Source organism: Cetorhinus maximus, chromosome 21, assembly GCF_964194155.1.
Source record: "Cetorhinus maximus chromosome 21, sCetMax3.hap1.1, whole genome shotgun sequence".
Taxonomy (NCBI): domain Eukaryota; kingdom Metazoa; phylum Chordata; class Chondrichthyes; order Lamniformes; family Cetorhinidae; genus Cetorhinus; species Cetorhinus maximus.
The window spans coordinates 45,315,815-45,330,512 of record NC_135899.1 but is presented as its reverse complement, the minus strand read 5'-3'; the positions used below and the strand labels follow the sequence as shown (position 1 = coordinate 45,330,512).

The window sequence follows — 14,698 nt, the reverse complement described above, 5'->3', positions numbered from 1 at the left end:
GAGAAATAAGAGGGGGGTATGGAGAAATCCATGGAGAGCTGCAGAGGTAATGGCCCAGAAGCAGAAAGAGAAGCTATTGCAGGGGCTTACCTGGCTACAACTACAGAAATAGGAATGAAATTAGGCAAGGTAAATCCCGCCCTGCTGGTCAACAGACACTTAATATTAGCCTGTAATTTTGCAGATACAATAATTTTATAAGCACCTGAATTGACATTTACCCACCTTTTGTGGTTGTTGTATTTTGGCCAGGCCTTTGGAGCTAGAATTAGCACAGCATGTTAGAACAGCAATAAGATGGCACAGTATCAGTTTCTCACACCATACATTCTGAAGCTCAGACATGCTGGGAGGCAGCAAACAGAGATTAGTTGTTTCACTACATGAAGAAATGAAAACTAGCTGGTTAGTTGCTCTTACATTCCTCCTTGCAGAGTAAGCATGCTGGTAAGAGCCTCTCAGGCACAGCCTGGGGAAGAGGAGAATTTATCCTCGAACATTAAAGAACTAGATAAAAACAAAAAGCTAAAAGCTACTGCGGATGCTGGAAATCCAAAACAAAATAAAAACAGAATTACCTGGAAAAACTCAGCAAGTCTGGCAGCATCGGCGGAGAAGAAATCAGTCAACGTTTCGAGCCCTCATGGCCCTTCAGCAGAACTGAAGCATAGTTTCAACAAGGGAGAAATATAAATTGGTTTAAGGTGGGTGGGGGGGAAGAGACACATTGAGGGTGTGGTGTGAGCAGATGATCAAAAGATGTCAGAGACAAAAGGGTCAAAGAGGTGTTGAAGGTGGTGGTCTTTGTCTGAGAAAAGTGCTAATTAAGAATGCAAGACAGGATATTCAAAGTACAGCTCTAGTGGGGGTGGGGTGGAAAGACTAAAGGTTTTAGTTTTAGATTTAAAAATAATGGAAATAGGTGGGGAAAGAAGAATCTATATAAATTATTGAAAAAAAAGGCGGGTGGGGGGGGAAAAGAAACGGGGTGGGGATGGGGGGAGGGGGGTTTAAGATCTAAAGTTGTTGAATTCAATATTCAGCCCAGAAGGCTGTAAAGTGCCTAGTCGGAAGATGAGGTGCTGTTCCTCCAGTTTGCGTTGGGCTTCACTGGAACAATGCAGCAAGCCAAGGACAGACATGTGAGCAAGAGAACAGGGTGGAGTGTTAAAATGGCAAGCGACAGGGAGGTTTGGGTCTTTCTTGCGGACAGACCGCAGGTGTTCCGCAAAACGGTCGCCCAGTTTGCGTTTGGTCTCTCCAATGTAGAGGAGACCGCATTGGGAGCAACGAATGCAGTAGACTAAGTAAGGGGAAATGCAAGTGAAATGCTGCTTCACTTGAAAGGAGTGACGGAGGTGAAGGAACTGAGAGAATGGGATGGAGTCTTTACAGGAAGCGGGGTGTGAGGAGCTGTAGTCGAGGTAGCTTAGCTTCTTCCTTGAACAGAGGCCCCAACAATCCCCATCCACCACTACTCTCCTCCGTTTGGCTGAACTTGTTCTCACACTGAACAATTTCTCCTTTAACTCCTCTCACTTCCTCCAAATAAAAGGTGTGGCTATGGGTACCCGCATGGGCCCCAGCTATGCCTGTCTCTTTATGGGGTATGTGGAACATTCCTTGTTCCAGTCCTACTCCGGCCCCCTCCCACAACTCTTTCTCCGGTACATCGATGATTACTTCGGTGCTGCTTCATGCTCTCGTCGGGACCTGGAAAAATTTATTAATTTTGCTTCCAATCTCCACCCCTCCATCATCTTCACATGGTCCATCTCTGACACTTCCCTTACCTTCCTTGATCTCTCTGTTTCAATTTCTGGTGAAAGACTGTCCACCAATATTCATTACAAGCCTACCGACTCCCACAGCTACCTCGACTACAGCTCCTCACACCCCGCTTCCTGTAAAGACTCCATCCCATTCAGTTCCTTCGCCTCCGTCGCATCTGTTCTGATGACGCTACCTTCAAAAACAGCTCCTCTGACATGTCCTCCTTCTTCCTTAACCGAGGTTTTCCATCCACGGTCGTTGACAGGGCCCTCAACCGTGTCCGGCCCATATCCCGCGCATCCTCCCTCACGCCTTCTCCTCCTTCCCAGAAACATGATAGGGTCCCCCTTGTCCTCACTTATCACCCCACCAGCCTCCGCATTCAAAGGATCATCCTCCGCCATTTCCGCCAACTCCAGCATGATGCCACCACCAAACACATCTTCCCTTCACCCCCCTTGACGGCATTCCGTAGGGATCGTTCCCTCCGGGACACCCTGGTCCACTCCTCCATCACCCCCTACTCCTCAACCCCCACTTATGGCACCTCCCCATGCCCACGCAGAAGATGCAACACCTGCCCCTTCACTTCCTCTCTCCTCACCGTCCAAGGGCCCAAACACTCCTTTCAAGTGAAGCAGCATTTCACTTGCATTTCCCCTAACTTAGTCTACTGCATTCGTTGCTCCCAATGCGGTCTCCTCTACATTGGAGAGACCAAACGCAAACTGGGCGACCGTTTTGCGGAACACCTGCGGTCTGTCCGCAAGAAAGACCCAAACCTCCCTGTCGCTTGCCATTTTAACACTCCACCCTGTTCTCTTGCTCACATGTCTGTCCTTGGCTTGCTGCATTGTTCCAGTGAAGCCCAACGCAAACTGGAGGAACAGCACCTCATCTTCCGACTAGGCACTTTACAGCCTTCTGGGCTGAATATTGAATTCAACAACTTTAGATCTTAAACCCCCCTCCCCCCATCCCCACCCCGTTTCTTTTCCCCCCCCCCCACCCGCCTTTTTTTTCAATAATTTATATAGATTCTTCTTTCCCCACCTATTTCCATTATTTTTAAATCTAAAACTAAAACCTTTAGTCTTTCCACCCCACCCCCACTAGAGCTGTACTTTGAATATCCTGTCTTGCATTCTTAATTAGCACTTTTCTCAGACAAAGACCACCACCTTCAACACCTCTTTGACCCTTTTGTCTCTGACATCTTTTGATTATCTGCTCACACCACACCCTCAATGTGTCTCTTCCCCCCCACCCACCTTAAACCAATTTATATTTCTCCCTTGTTGAAACTATATTAAAGAACTAGGCTATATTAGTGCTGTTTACAAACTATGGTCCACTTCTCACATTTGGTGAACACAGTGAAAAATGTGGATCTGAATCTTTACATTTTCTGAATATTTTTGCGACCTACATTGCATTCTCCTTACCAAAATCTAGTTGACTCATGATGTGGAATACAGTCAGTCACAATATAAGGAAACACCTGGTAATTGGGACTAACACACAGCTTTTTTACTCATACAGCCAAAGCTGTAAACTACAAATCTAGTATTTCTAAGTGCTCTTAAACCGCATGTAAAGGAATGTCACTCACGATGCCTCTCTCATCCCATGTAATTCCAATTTTATTTCCCACCACCATCTTCTGAAGCTAGTTCATTCATTCAGATTATCCTTTTCACAATTGGCTATAAAGAGCCAAAGAAGAGAAGTAATGTGTTTGTTTTACTCCAAGATGCTTTGAGAATGCTGTATAAATGTGATGTGACACAGTGGTTACTGAATACTCCAGAAGAACAACATTAGTGCAGCCTTCTTATTAAATTGACCAGCTGCTCAGGTTCCAATTGATTGGACCATATCTATAATGTGCAATTATCTGCAAGTGCTTGTTTTCTTACACAGAGAAAACCAATGTTCTAAAACATTGTAATTTTGGTTTTTTTAGAACCCTATCGCAATTTTGCGTAAATGCTGAGTGTTTAAATTGATGGGGCTGGATTTTCAATTGCTGGTAGGGATGGAATGGATGTGGGTATGATTTGAAAATTGCGTCCCCAAAGGGTGGCACTGGATCCCGCTGCCTCCTAAACAGTTTGCAGTTTTCAAAGGACCTGTATGGCGAGAGAACGGTAAACCTGCTCTCCATGAATTAATGGCCCCTTAAGTTTCTTAAGGAACTTGTTAAGGGGCCTGTCTGCTACAGAATGGGATTTTCAATCCTTTTTGCAGGATGAAGCCAGACAGTCTGATTCACATTAGTACACAGCTGTCAGGGTTGCTGCAGGGTAAAAGGAAGTTTGTTTCCATTGTTTTTTTTTTGTGAAATTTGAGGGGTCAACTAGGGCCGAGTCAAGTACTGTACCTCAACTTGTCCTCCATGGCCACTTTGTGCTGTCTTCATTCTCTTGGTCACTTCATGAAACAGTCCTTGGCACAGCAGTAGCAGCCCCCAAGATGGCTGCTTCCTGTCCAAAGACATTGGTGTCAGACAAGCAGCTCCCGCCTTCAAGAGGTGTTCAGCACTTCTAATTAGGCACAGAGCTCACATCTTGCCCAATCAGCCCATTTACATTTTAAAATAATGTCACAAGAGCAACATAGTTCAGGGGTGGGGACAGGTCCCAGAATTCATCTGGTTGTCAGGTTGGCGACCTCCCCTTTGAAAATCCAATCCATGATATCTCCTGTTAATAAATACTAAGCGGTGGGTGGTATCATTGTACCTAATTCCAATTTTGTAATACATTATGAACATGCTGGCCTGCTCATGACAACTGCCACAAATTAAATAGTTCTTGATTACATTTGTAGGTTCTTCTTGTTGTAGAATTGTTCAGTACACCATTAAAAAGAAACAGAAAGTTTGTGTAATGGTAACATTATATACACAAGACAGGGTGGTGAGAAGCAAGGAACATGTTTTGTTGTAAAGCAAATATTACAGATCCTTCAATACACGAACAAAGATGAATTCTGAACAACATGTAGCTGGTTAGGAAGAAATGGTCTGCTGGTTTGGAGTGGGATTTCTTCAAATTGCATTTGAAAGGAGTCAATTTCTAATTCAGCCCAACAGTTCATTTTTCTTTCATGCAGCAATTCAACTTGACAAGAATGAACAGGAAACATTAGAGAGAAACTATATGTTATATAAAATACTTCAAATGTATAAGCTTCAATAGATAGAAGATAGGACAATCACTAAGTTGCAATTTATGGGATTTGCCATGGAATCAAATCAACTGCCCTGTCTGTGTGACATTTGAATAAGATATATGGTATATTAGTGCAGGTGACATCTATTTATACTACAGTATTGTACCAGATCTGTTGGATAAATACCACCTGTTCCCCATCACCAGCTCACATTTTTGCTTTGTAGTTTTTAGTTTTGCCACAGGTGTGAAATATTGTAAGATTTGGTGTCTTCTTTCTTAGTTATGCATCTCTTAAATACATTGGTGAAATATTATTATGCTAGCCAAAATGGCATCTATAAAACTTTGGTAGCAATTTATTCATAAACAACTTTTATGTTCATCTGTTTTCATGACCCATTTATGTGCAATACTAATAACATTCAAAGTAATTCTTCCCTCATTTGGTGAAATGCGGCACAAGTAAACAACTAAATGTTCTGAATGGGAGTAACCCCAAATTCACCCCGCAGTGCTTTGAGGTAAATATGGAAATTATAATGGTCAACCAGATTAGTTTATGTTTGTGTTACAGTTAAGTATGAAAATCTTAATCTTGGTTATTTCTGTCTGTTTTGTACAGAATTCTGCAGGGAGTGTACTCTAGTTGGCTTTGTAAGGCATTTCTTACTCTGCTTCAAATGTTCTTTAAAACATTTTCCTGCTCTTCTCCAGGGTGTGTGTATGATGACAGCAGCTTTTCTGCATTTCTTTTTCCTTTCATCCTTCTGTTGGGTGTTGACAGAAGCCTGGCAGTCCTATCTTGCTGTGCTGGGAAAAATTAGGACCAGGCTGATAAGGAAACGCTTTCTCTGCCTTGGCTGGGGTATGTGACTGTCTTTATAATTAGAATACATATTATGTGTGATTTGCAAAGGAACTGTTAAAATTCTAAATTCAAAGCAAATGGTTCAGATCTGACCAAATACATTGGATGTTTCTTGTTACTACTTACATTATCAAAATCACTCAGTACAGCAAATTTTGTTTCATTTGGCCATTGGAGATGCTCTATTATATTTATGCTTCAATAAGAAGAACCACTAATGATGCAACTATTTACCTGTCTTTATGAGATTCAACACTGCCACTGTTTTTATAATGGATTTGTTTTCTTTTTGGTTTTCATCCTGTCGCACTCATACACAAGTAAATACTGAACCATAAAAGTTTACAGCACAGAAAAAGGTGATTTGGCCAAACATTTATATCACTTTTTGTAATGCAAGCCAAAGTTAAACCATTGGCTTTCTTTCTCCCCATAGCTCCTTGTGGTTCAATTGTTTATCTATTTTTCCTTTAACGAATTCACTCGTCTCTGTCTCAACCATTCCCTGTGGCAAAGGATTCTAATTCTAAAAACAGCAATTTCTCCTAAATTCTGCTTACTCTCATAATGACAGTTCTAAGTTGATGCTCTTTCTCCCAAATTGGAGTAAAAATAGTTTTTTCTGATGTTCACCTTATGAGGCTCCTTCATAATTTAAAAATCTCCATTCACTGTCATCTTAGCCTTCTTTTCTCCAGTGGAAATCGTGCCAGTACCACAAACGTTTCCTCATAACTATGGTTTCTTCTGCAGTGCCAAACTGATTAATCTTTGCTATCTGCCTCCAATAGTTTTAATGTCTTTTTATCAGCTAAAATAACAGGTTTAAAAGAAGATAAAACATTTAACTGCCAGTCCAAATATCTGGTGGATGATTGGCATTTCAATTATGTGTTATCAGTATTAACCAACTGGACAACTTATTAGCACAACAAAAAAAAACTTTTGTCATTTTTAAAAAATATATCATTACCATCCATCACTGGTCTGCCTAAGGAAGGTTCTGGGCCAATTCTCCCTTCTCCAAAGTGTTCTGTATCCTGCTTTACTATTTAGTTTTCCATATGATCTCCCATTCTTCAGGTGATCTAGAATTAACTTGGTCCTTTTCCTTTCCTCCGTCCTCCTATTACTTCTTTCAACATCTTATTCCCTGTCAAAACATCCCCAAGGCAATCAATTCCCTCTTAGTAACATCAAGCAAACTAGGTTCTCCTTGTATCATTGCCAACAGTTCCTCATTAATTTAGTTTCTATCCCTTTTACTTTCTCCATGTGTCTCCAAATCTGCATCACACAGCCTGGATACTTCTTTCATCAGTGCCTATGTTTCAGCACCATTCAGCAATGTCTGGAAATACGTGGCAGGTTCATCAACACCTGAAGAGATCAGACAAGTTAATGTTTTAGTTGAACACCCTTTATTATAAGTATCATACAACACTAATCACCTCTGCATTCCTGCTGTACAGAATCTAAAATTGAGGAAAGTTTCCTGTAGAGAGTGTATCAAGTAACGGCTCCTCAAAGCAACAAGTTTAATTCAAACTGTCTATGTATGTTTTTCATAAGCAGTAATGAATGTTCAAATGTACAGGATATTGTATATGAGGATAACTAGTTTAAAGAGAATATTAATATAAACTCAGAAAATGCTGAAAACACTCAGCGATTCAGATAGCATTCGTGGAGAGAGAAACAGTTCCAGCTGACTACTAATCAAAATGGAAACATTGCTGCACAAATTTGGCCTGTCCTGTTGTTTCCAGAATTTTCTATTTTTATTTCAGATTTCAAGCATTCATTGCATCTGCTTTTGGAATAATATCCTCTTATGTTGTATGCTAAAAAACCTGATGTGTAATAAAATAAATGTTACCATCTCACTGCTACATTGTAGAAGGTCAACTTCTTGGAACTGGGAGTAAACAAAGAGCTGCTCAGTCCATGTCAGGGATAAATGTGTTAAGTCAGCAGTTTCCTGGTATGAGCTGTGATCAGTATTGTAGGATAATTTCAGTGATTGGTGCCAAACCGCAGCCAACAGTGACTTCTAACTTTCAGCACTGGTCTAAGAACTGTTCAGAAGATCATTATCTATTGCATGACCATGTTCCCATTCCTGCTATTCTGGCCCACTATGTTTCAACTTCAAATGTTAGCCATCCTTTATTTTAAATCATTTCATGCTCATTGTACAATATGGCTTTGTCAGGTATCATCAATCAAACTTGACTTCAGTGTAGTTCAAGGAATGCCTAATGATCAAGTTCATTCCAGTATTAAATTTAAGTGAGATTAGTTTAAGCAATGAAAAATAACTCCTTGGGCAGAATTTTACGTGCCACGGGTGAATGTGCGCCCAACCTAATCGGGCGTAAAATAACGCGCGGTGATGTCGGGTGAGCATCCTGATGTCATCGCACACTCGGGCGATATTTCGGTCAACAGGCGCGTGCGAGAGTTGGCAGCATGCCCGTCGACAATTAAGAGACCTATAAAGGCCATTAAAGTATTTATTAACAGGGATTTTTCGCTGCCCATCCAACCTTACGGATGGTGGGCGGGCAAATTGGCAAGTGGCCTTTGTATTTTTCAGCAAACCTCGCCCAAGGGTGGAATGAAGTTTCCCTAATTAAATTTTTAAAAATAAACATGTTTGGGCAAAATTTTTAGAATGCATACGTTTAGGTGAGTGAGTCCAATGCGTGGACATTTTTTTCTGCATTTATAAATCTTTATTTGACGGTTTTATATTCTTCAGCACCCGGAGGCAGCTCTCTTGCCTTTGGGGAGTTTTCATTACGCACCACCCCGTGCCCGTGCTGAATTCAGCATTTGCCCTCTTCCCGCTCCCACCCTGGTAGTACTCAGCCTTTCAGCGTGTGTTTCATGCTGGCTGGCTATTAACTGGCCAGCCAATATGAAATTGCGGTCGGGGGCCGATCGCGGGTGGCGGGCCATTTCCTGGCCGCTCCTGGGCCTGCCCACACCGCCCGCCCAACGACCTCAAAATTCAGCCCCATCTATTGTATCAGAACAGAAAACTGGACATATTAACAGTCAAATTCCTGTTATGTACTCACTGCAGTACTCTTGTGAAATTCTTGACTGCTACTTGAGCAGTTTCTGCCAGTTTGTTCAAAAAGAACAGTTACTAAAAACTGCTAAAGATAAATGGATGGTATTACTGTTTATTGCAAGATTTATGCCTGTATGCAACACTCAGTAGAAAAGGGAAAAATTGTCAGTAAGTTCTAGAACTTTCATTCAGCAATTTCTTGTGCTAAGCATAAAATTTCATCTTTGCTATCCCACTAGTTTGAAAACATACAGGAGTTATTTTGGGGAAAGATTGAAAACAGACACTGAGGACTGTATTTCTGCTACTGAGGCAGTTAATTTCCTGACTCGAGCTACCCACCTCGGGTTAAAGGGTCTTGTTACACCCAAATTTTCCTTTGGGAGGCGGGGTGGAATACAATCGCGCCCATCAACCCCTGAAGCAGATTAGAAGGCCCGCTTCAGTTGTCTTGGACTTTGTCCAAGTTGTTTCAGAAGCTGTTAGGCCCTCTAGCCCTCATCCCTCATACCCTCTTAACCCCCACACACTCACTCCCCATGACCCCTCCACACCAATGCATGCCTCCCACACACCCCCATGCCCGCTCTTATCCCTATGCCACTTCCATGCCACTACAGTGCTACCTTATACACTTATACCTGCTCCATGCCCCCTAATAACCCCATGCCATCTCATACCCACATGCCTGTTATGGCACAGCTGATGGTAAATGCTGAGCTGCTCAAATCTGAAAGGGAAAGTTGAAACAACTGTTTTGCACTTGTATGTTTCTTACGAAACTAAATTAAACCTTTGTTCAGAAAAAAATGATTTTAAGCGCATACATAGGTTTATAAATTACTGCTATGATAACTCCTAGGTTCGCTAGTTAATCTAACTTCCAGTTACACCTTCGTTAAGGCAACATTAAAAACACATATATTTTAAAAGACCCAGGCAAAGTAGCAGAATACCCTGAACAGTCAAATTCAAAGTCAGTTTTCTTAACTTCAGTTTCTTTAGACAGCAGTTTGAGGCTTAGATGCTGGAGGCTTTTCACACTTGTTAGATCTTAGAATGCCTTCTTTCCTACACACAACCTTCTCTCCTTTATACATGTTTTCTCTTTGAATGCAAATTTCCATTGTTTCACTATGGCTTTGGACTTTGCCTCTCTAATAACAAAAATCTATCATAGTACTAATTTTACCAGTAATCTTTGGGAAAAATAAACACACTGTTTCTTAACTCCTTCTAGCTAGGTGAAACATTTCACCCCCTCTTTTGAATTCAAGCTATTGTGATTTATTTAAAAATTCAAGTGTTCCCTTTACACCTCACATTCTAAAACTTCACCCCATATTTACCTACTTAACATTTCAAACCTAGCTTATTTTCTGATACATCAAAGCCTTCAGACTAGCTGCCTTTAATCCAATTAAGTCCCCCTTGCGCTCACACACACACATTCATACATGCACACAGGCCCATAGACACATACACCACTATTACTCTACAATAAACTGCAATAACATTATGAAAATTATTATATCTTCCTGACAATGCCCCCTCCATGCCACTTGAAATCCCTATACCTTCTCCATAGGTACTCACCCAGTATCCACCATTGGGCAGACCTCAGCAGTAATGTGAAGATGAAAAAAAATCTTCTAACAATCTAATACAACTCTCACTAACGTACTTAATGCCACAAAAAACTCCCATTCATGAAACCCATTCAATGATTTTGAATCCACCCAAGTGTTCAATCTATTATGAAAACAAAGTTATATTCAGTAACCACTTCAAAGACAGCTAATCATATAAATCCCCATTAAGCTGTCAGTCAAAATGTGAACTCAGCCTCCCTGCTGAGATAAGTGCTTTTGAAACTGAGCCAAGATCTCATAATAACCTCAGCTATAATAGCAGCCCTTGAGAAATGTCAACAAGAAACTGTAGAAACAGGCGGTAATTTTTTTTCCTAAAGTACACCAGATGGCCTGCCACTCAAAGCAGTCCAGCAGAGGGTCTTTTTTTTTAAACTCTGGCTTCCAGCTTCAGCATTTTTTTTCATGTTTAAAGGGCTGGGAATTTTAAAAAACCTTCAGATCATGACACTTAAACAGACCTTATCCACCCTTCAAGAGTATTTATGTCTTCTCCATCAATTCTTGACTCCCACGCTGAGGGTGAAGGCCCTTGGAATGGGCAAAATGGTGACTGTTTGAACTAGCACTAATTAGGAACATAAATAATAGGAGAAGGAGTAGGCCAATCAGCCCTCAAGCCCACTCCACCATTCAGTTAGATCATGGCTGATCTTCCACTCAACGCCATTTTCCCGCACTATCCCCTATATCCTTTGATGTCTTTACTATCTCGAAATCTACCTATCTCTGCCTTGAGCTTATTCGATGACTGACCCTCCACAGCCCTCTGGGTTAGAGAATTCCAAGGATTTACCACCTTCTGAGTGAAGAACTGCCTCCTTATCTCAGTTTTGAATGGCTGACCCCTTATTCTGATACTGTGTCCCCTGGTTGTAAACACTACCACCCTCCAGGCCAGGGGAAATACCCTTCCCGCATTGACGTTGTTGGGCCCTGGAAGAATTTTGTATGTTTCAATGAGATTGCCTCTCATTCTTTTAAACTCCAGAGAATACAGGCTCAGCCTCCTCAGTTTCTCCTCATGGGACCAGTCTGGTGAACCTTTGTTGCGCTACCTCTATGGCAAGTATGTTCTTCCTTAGGTAGGGAGACCAAATCTGTACGCAGTACTCCAGGTGCTTGTCTCACCAAAGCTCTATACAATTGCAGCAAGACATCTTTGCTCTGTACTCAAATCCGCTTGCAATAACGGCAAACATACCATTTGCCTTCCTAATTGCTTACCATACCTGCATGCTAGCTTTCAGTGACTCATGAGCAAGGACACTCAGGTCCCTTTGGACATCAACACTTCCCAATCTCTCACCATTTAAAAAATATTCTGCATTTCTAGTTGTTCTGACCAAAGTGGATAATTTCACATTTTTTCACATTACATCCCATTTGCCACGTTCTTTCCCCCTCACTTAGCCTATTGAAATTCCTTGAAGCCTCTTTGCATCCTCCTCACAACTCACTTTCACACCTAGTTTTGTATCAACAGCAAACTTGGAAATATTAGAATTGCTCCATACATCCAAATCATTGAAATACATTGTGGATGGCTGGGGCCCAAGGCCCAATTTCAAATGGTCCCGCTAAATTCAAGTTTTCCACCTGTGCGATCCATGCCTCACACCCTTCTCCCTGCTGGCAAAAAAGGCATCTGTCGGAAATGGGGGTGGGACTCTCAATAAATGCATCACCACTGGCATCACAATCTCAACACACTGCATCCACTATCCAGCTATACACTTACATTCACACAGCTTACACTATTCCATCCTTTACAGGTGCTAATCACACCTCAAAGACATCTCAGCTCTTCAACCATGCAAAGCCTCACATGCTAACAAACACACCTGCAAATACACTAATTCACAATCACCACCCTTCTAAGACACACTAGGGCATAATAGGTGCCAGGGAGGATTTCACTGTGGGAAGGGATGTACAACTCCATGCAATCACTCCCCTTGAGAAAGCAGTCCTGTCAGTGATCAGCACAGAGTGGCAGATGCTGTGGCCACAGGCAGAGCAGGGATTATATTGTATAGAGGTATGTGGCCACTCCAGCTTCTTTACAAGTCCACAACTGTTCCTAATACGAAATCTCCAAACCTATCCATACTCCTAAGCTCCAGAGGGTCTCACCATACACATCCTCATATGGTGGCCACATGTGTTGCACCATAATCCTTCTAACTGACACACACAGTGATAGATACCAACCTCACAGTGACAGTTTACGCACCACACAGTGACAGTCTACGCACCACACAGTGACAGTCTACCCACCTCACAGTGACAGTCTACCCACCTCACAGTGACAGTCTACCCACCACACAGTGACAGTCTACCCACCACACAGTGACAGTCTACCAACCTCACAGTAACAGTCTACCCATCCCACATTGACAGTCTACCCATCCCCAGTGACAGTCCACCAGCCTCAGAGTGACAGTCTAACAACCACACAGTGACATAGAAACTAGGAGCAGGAGTAGGCCATTCGGCCCTTCGAGCCTGCTTCGGCATTCATTATGATCATGGCTGATCATCCAGCTCAGTAGCCTGCTCCCACTTTCTCCCCATATCTTTTGATCCCTTTTGCCCCAAGAGCTATATCTAACTCCTTCTTGAAAACATACAATGTTTTGGCCTCAACTACTTGCTGTGGTAGTGAATTTCACAGGCTGACCACTCTCTGGGTGCAGAACTTTCTCCTCATCTCAGTCCTAAATGGTCTATCCCATATCCTCAGACTGTGACCCCTAGTTCTGGACTCCAGCACCATCGGGAACATCCTTCCTGCATCTACCCTGTCTAGTCCTGTTAGAATTTTATAGGTTTCTATGAGATCCCCCCTCATTCTTCTGAACTCCAGCAGATATAATCCTAACTGACTCAATCTCTCCTCATATGTCAGTCCCACCATTCCAGGAATCAATTGGGTAAACCTTCGCTGCACTCCCTCCAAAGCAAGAACTTCCTTCCTCAGATAAGGAGACGAAAACTGCACACAATATTCCAAGAGTGGTCTCACCAAGGCCCTGTGCAATTGCAGCAAGACATCCCTGCTCCTGTACTCGAATCCTCTCGCTACAAAGGCCAACATACCACTTGCCTTCTTTCCACCTGCTGCACCTGCATGCTTACCTTCAGCGACTGGTGCACAAGGACACCCAGGTCTCGTTGCACATTTCCGTCTCTCAATATATAGCCATTTACATAATAATCTGCCTTCCTGTTTTTACTACCAAAGTGGATAACCTCACACTTATCCACATTATACTGCATCGACCATGCATTTGCCCACTCATTCAGCTTGTCCAAATCACACTGAAGCATCTCTGCATCCTTCTCACAGCTCACCCTCCCACCCAGCTTTGTGTCATCTGCAAATTTGGAGATATTACATTTAGTTCCCTCATCAAAATCATTAATATATATTGTGAATAGCTGGGTTCCCAGCACCGATCCCTGCGGTACCCCACTAGTCACTGCCTGCCATTCGGAAAAAGACCCGTTTATTCCTACTCTTTGTTTCCTGTCTGCCAACCAGTTTTCTATCCATTTCAATACATTACCCCCAATCCCACGCGCTTTAATTTTACAAGCTAATATCTTATGTGGGACTTTGTCGAAAGCCTCCTGAAAGTCCAAATAAACCACACCCACTGGCTCCCCCTCATCAACTCTAGTAGTTACATCCTTGAAAAATTCCAGAAGATTTGTCAAGCATGATTTCCCTTTCGGAAATCCATGCTGACTCTGTCCGATTCTGCCACTGTTTTCCAAGTGCTCAGCTATTAAATCTTTTATAATGGACTCTCGAATTTTCCCCACTACCGACATGTCAAATAATGTCAATTACTCTAGGGCCCTTCTTCCCTGCTCCTCGTTGTTACAGAGTATAGCCCTTACAAACAATGAACTACAAAATAAGACCTTAAAAACTATTAATGATAAAAGTAGTAAATACTTACCCGACCGTACTCACAGTACTCAAAGGATCCCCCTGTTCCCTCCTCACCTCCTCCCTCAGTTACCAAACTCCAAATTAAGCACTCTACTGCAGCCCAAAGTGACAGTCTACCAACCTCAACATGACAGTCTAGTCAGCACACAGTGACGGTCTATCCAGCACACAGTGACAGTC

At 42.3% G+C, this 14,698-nt stretch overlaps 1 protein-coding gene across 1 annotated transcript in view; it reads left to right on the top strand.

Annotated features, from left to right (window-relative positions):
* Positions 1-14,698, top strand: part of adgrb2 (adhesion G protein-coupled receptor B2) — a 1,091,625-nt gene that overhangs the window by 872,416 nt on the left and 204,511 nt on the right. Inside the window, exon 21 of the mRNA XM_078566906.1 lies at positions 5,667-5,817. Within this exon, the coding sequence (XP_078423032.1) occupies positions 5,667-5,817 (151 nt within the window). The remainder of the gene's footprint in view (positions 1-5,666; positions 5,818-14,698) is intronic.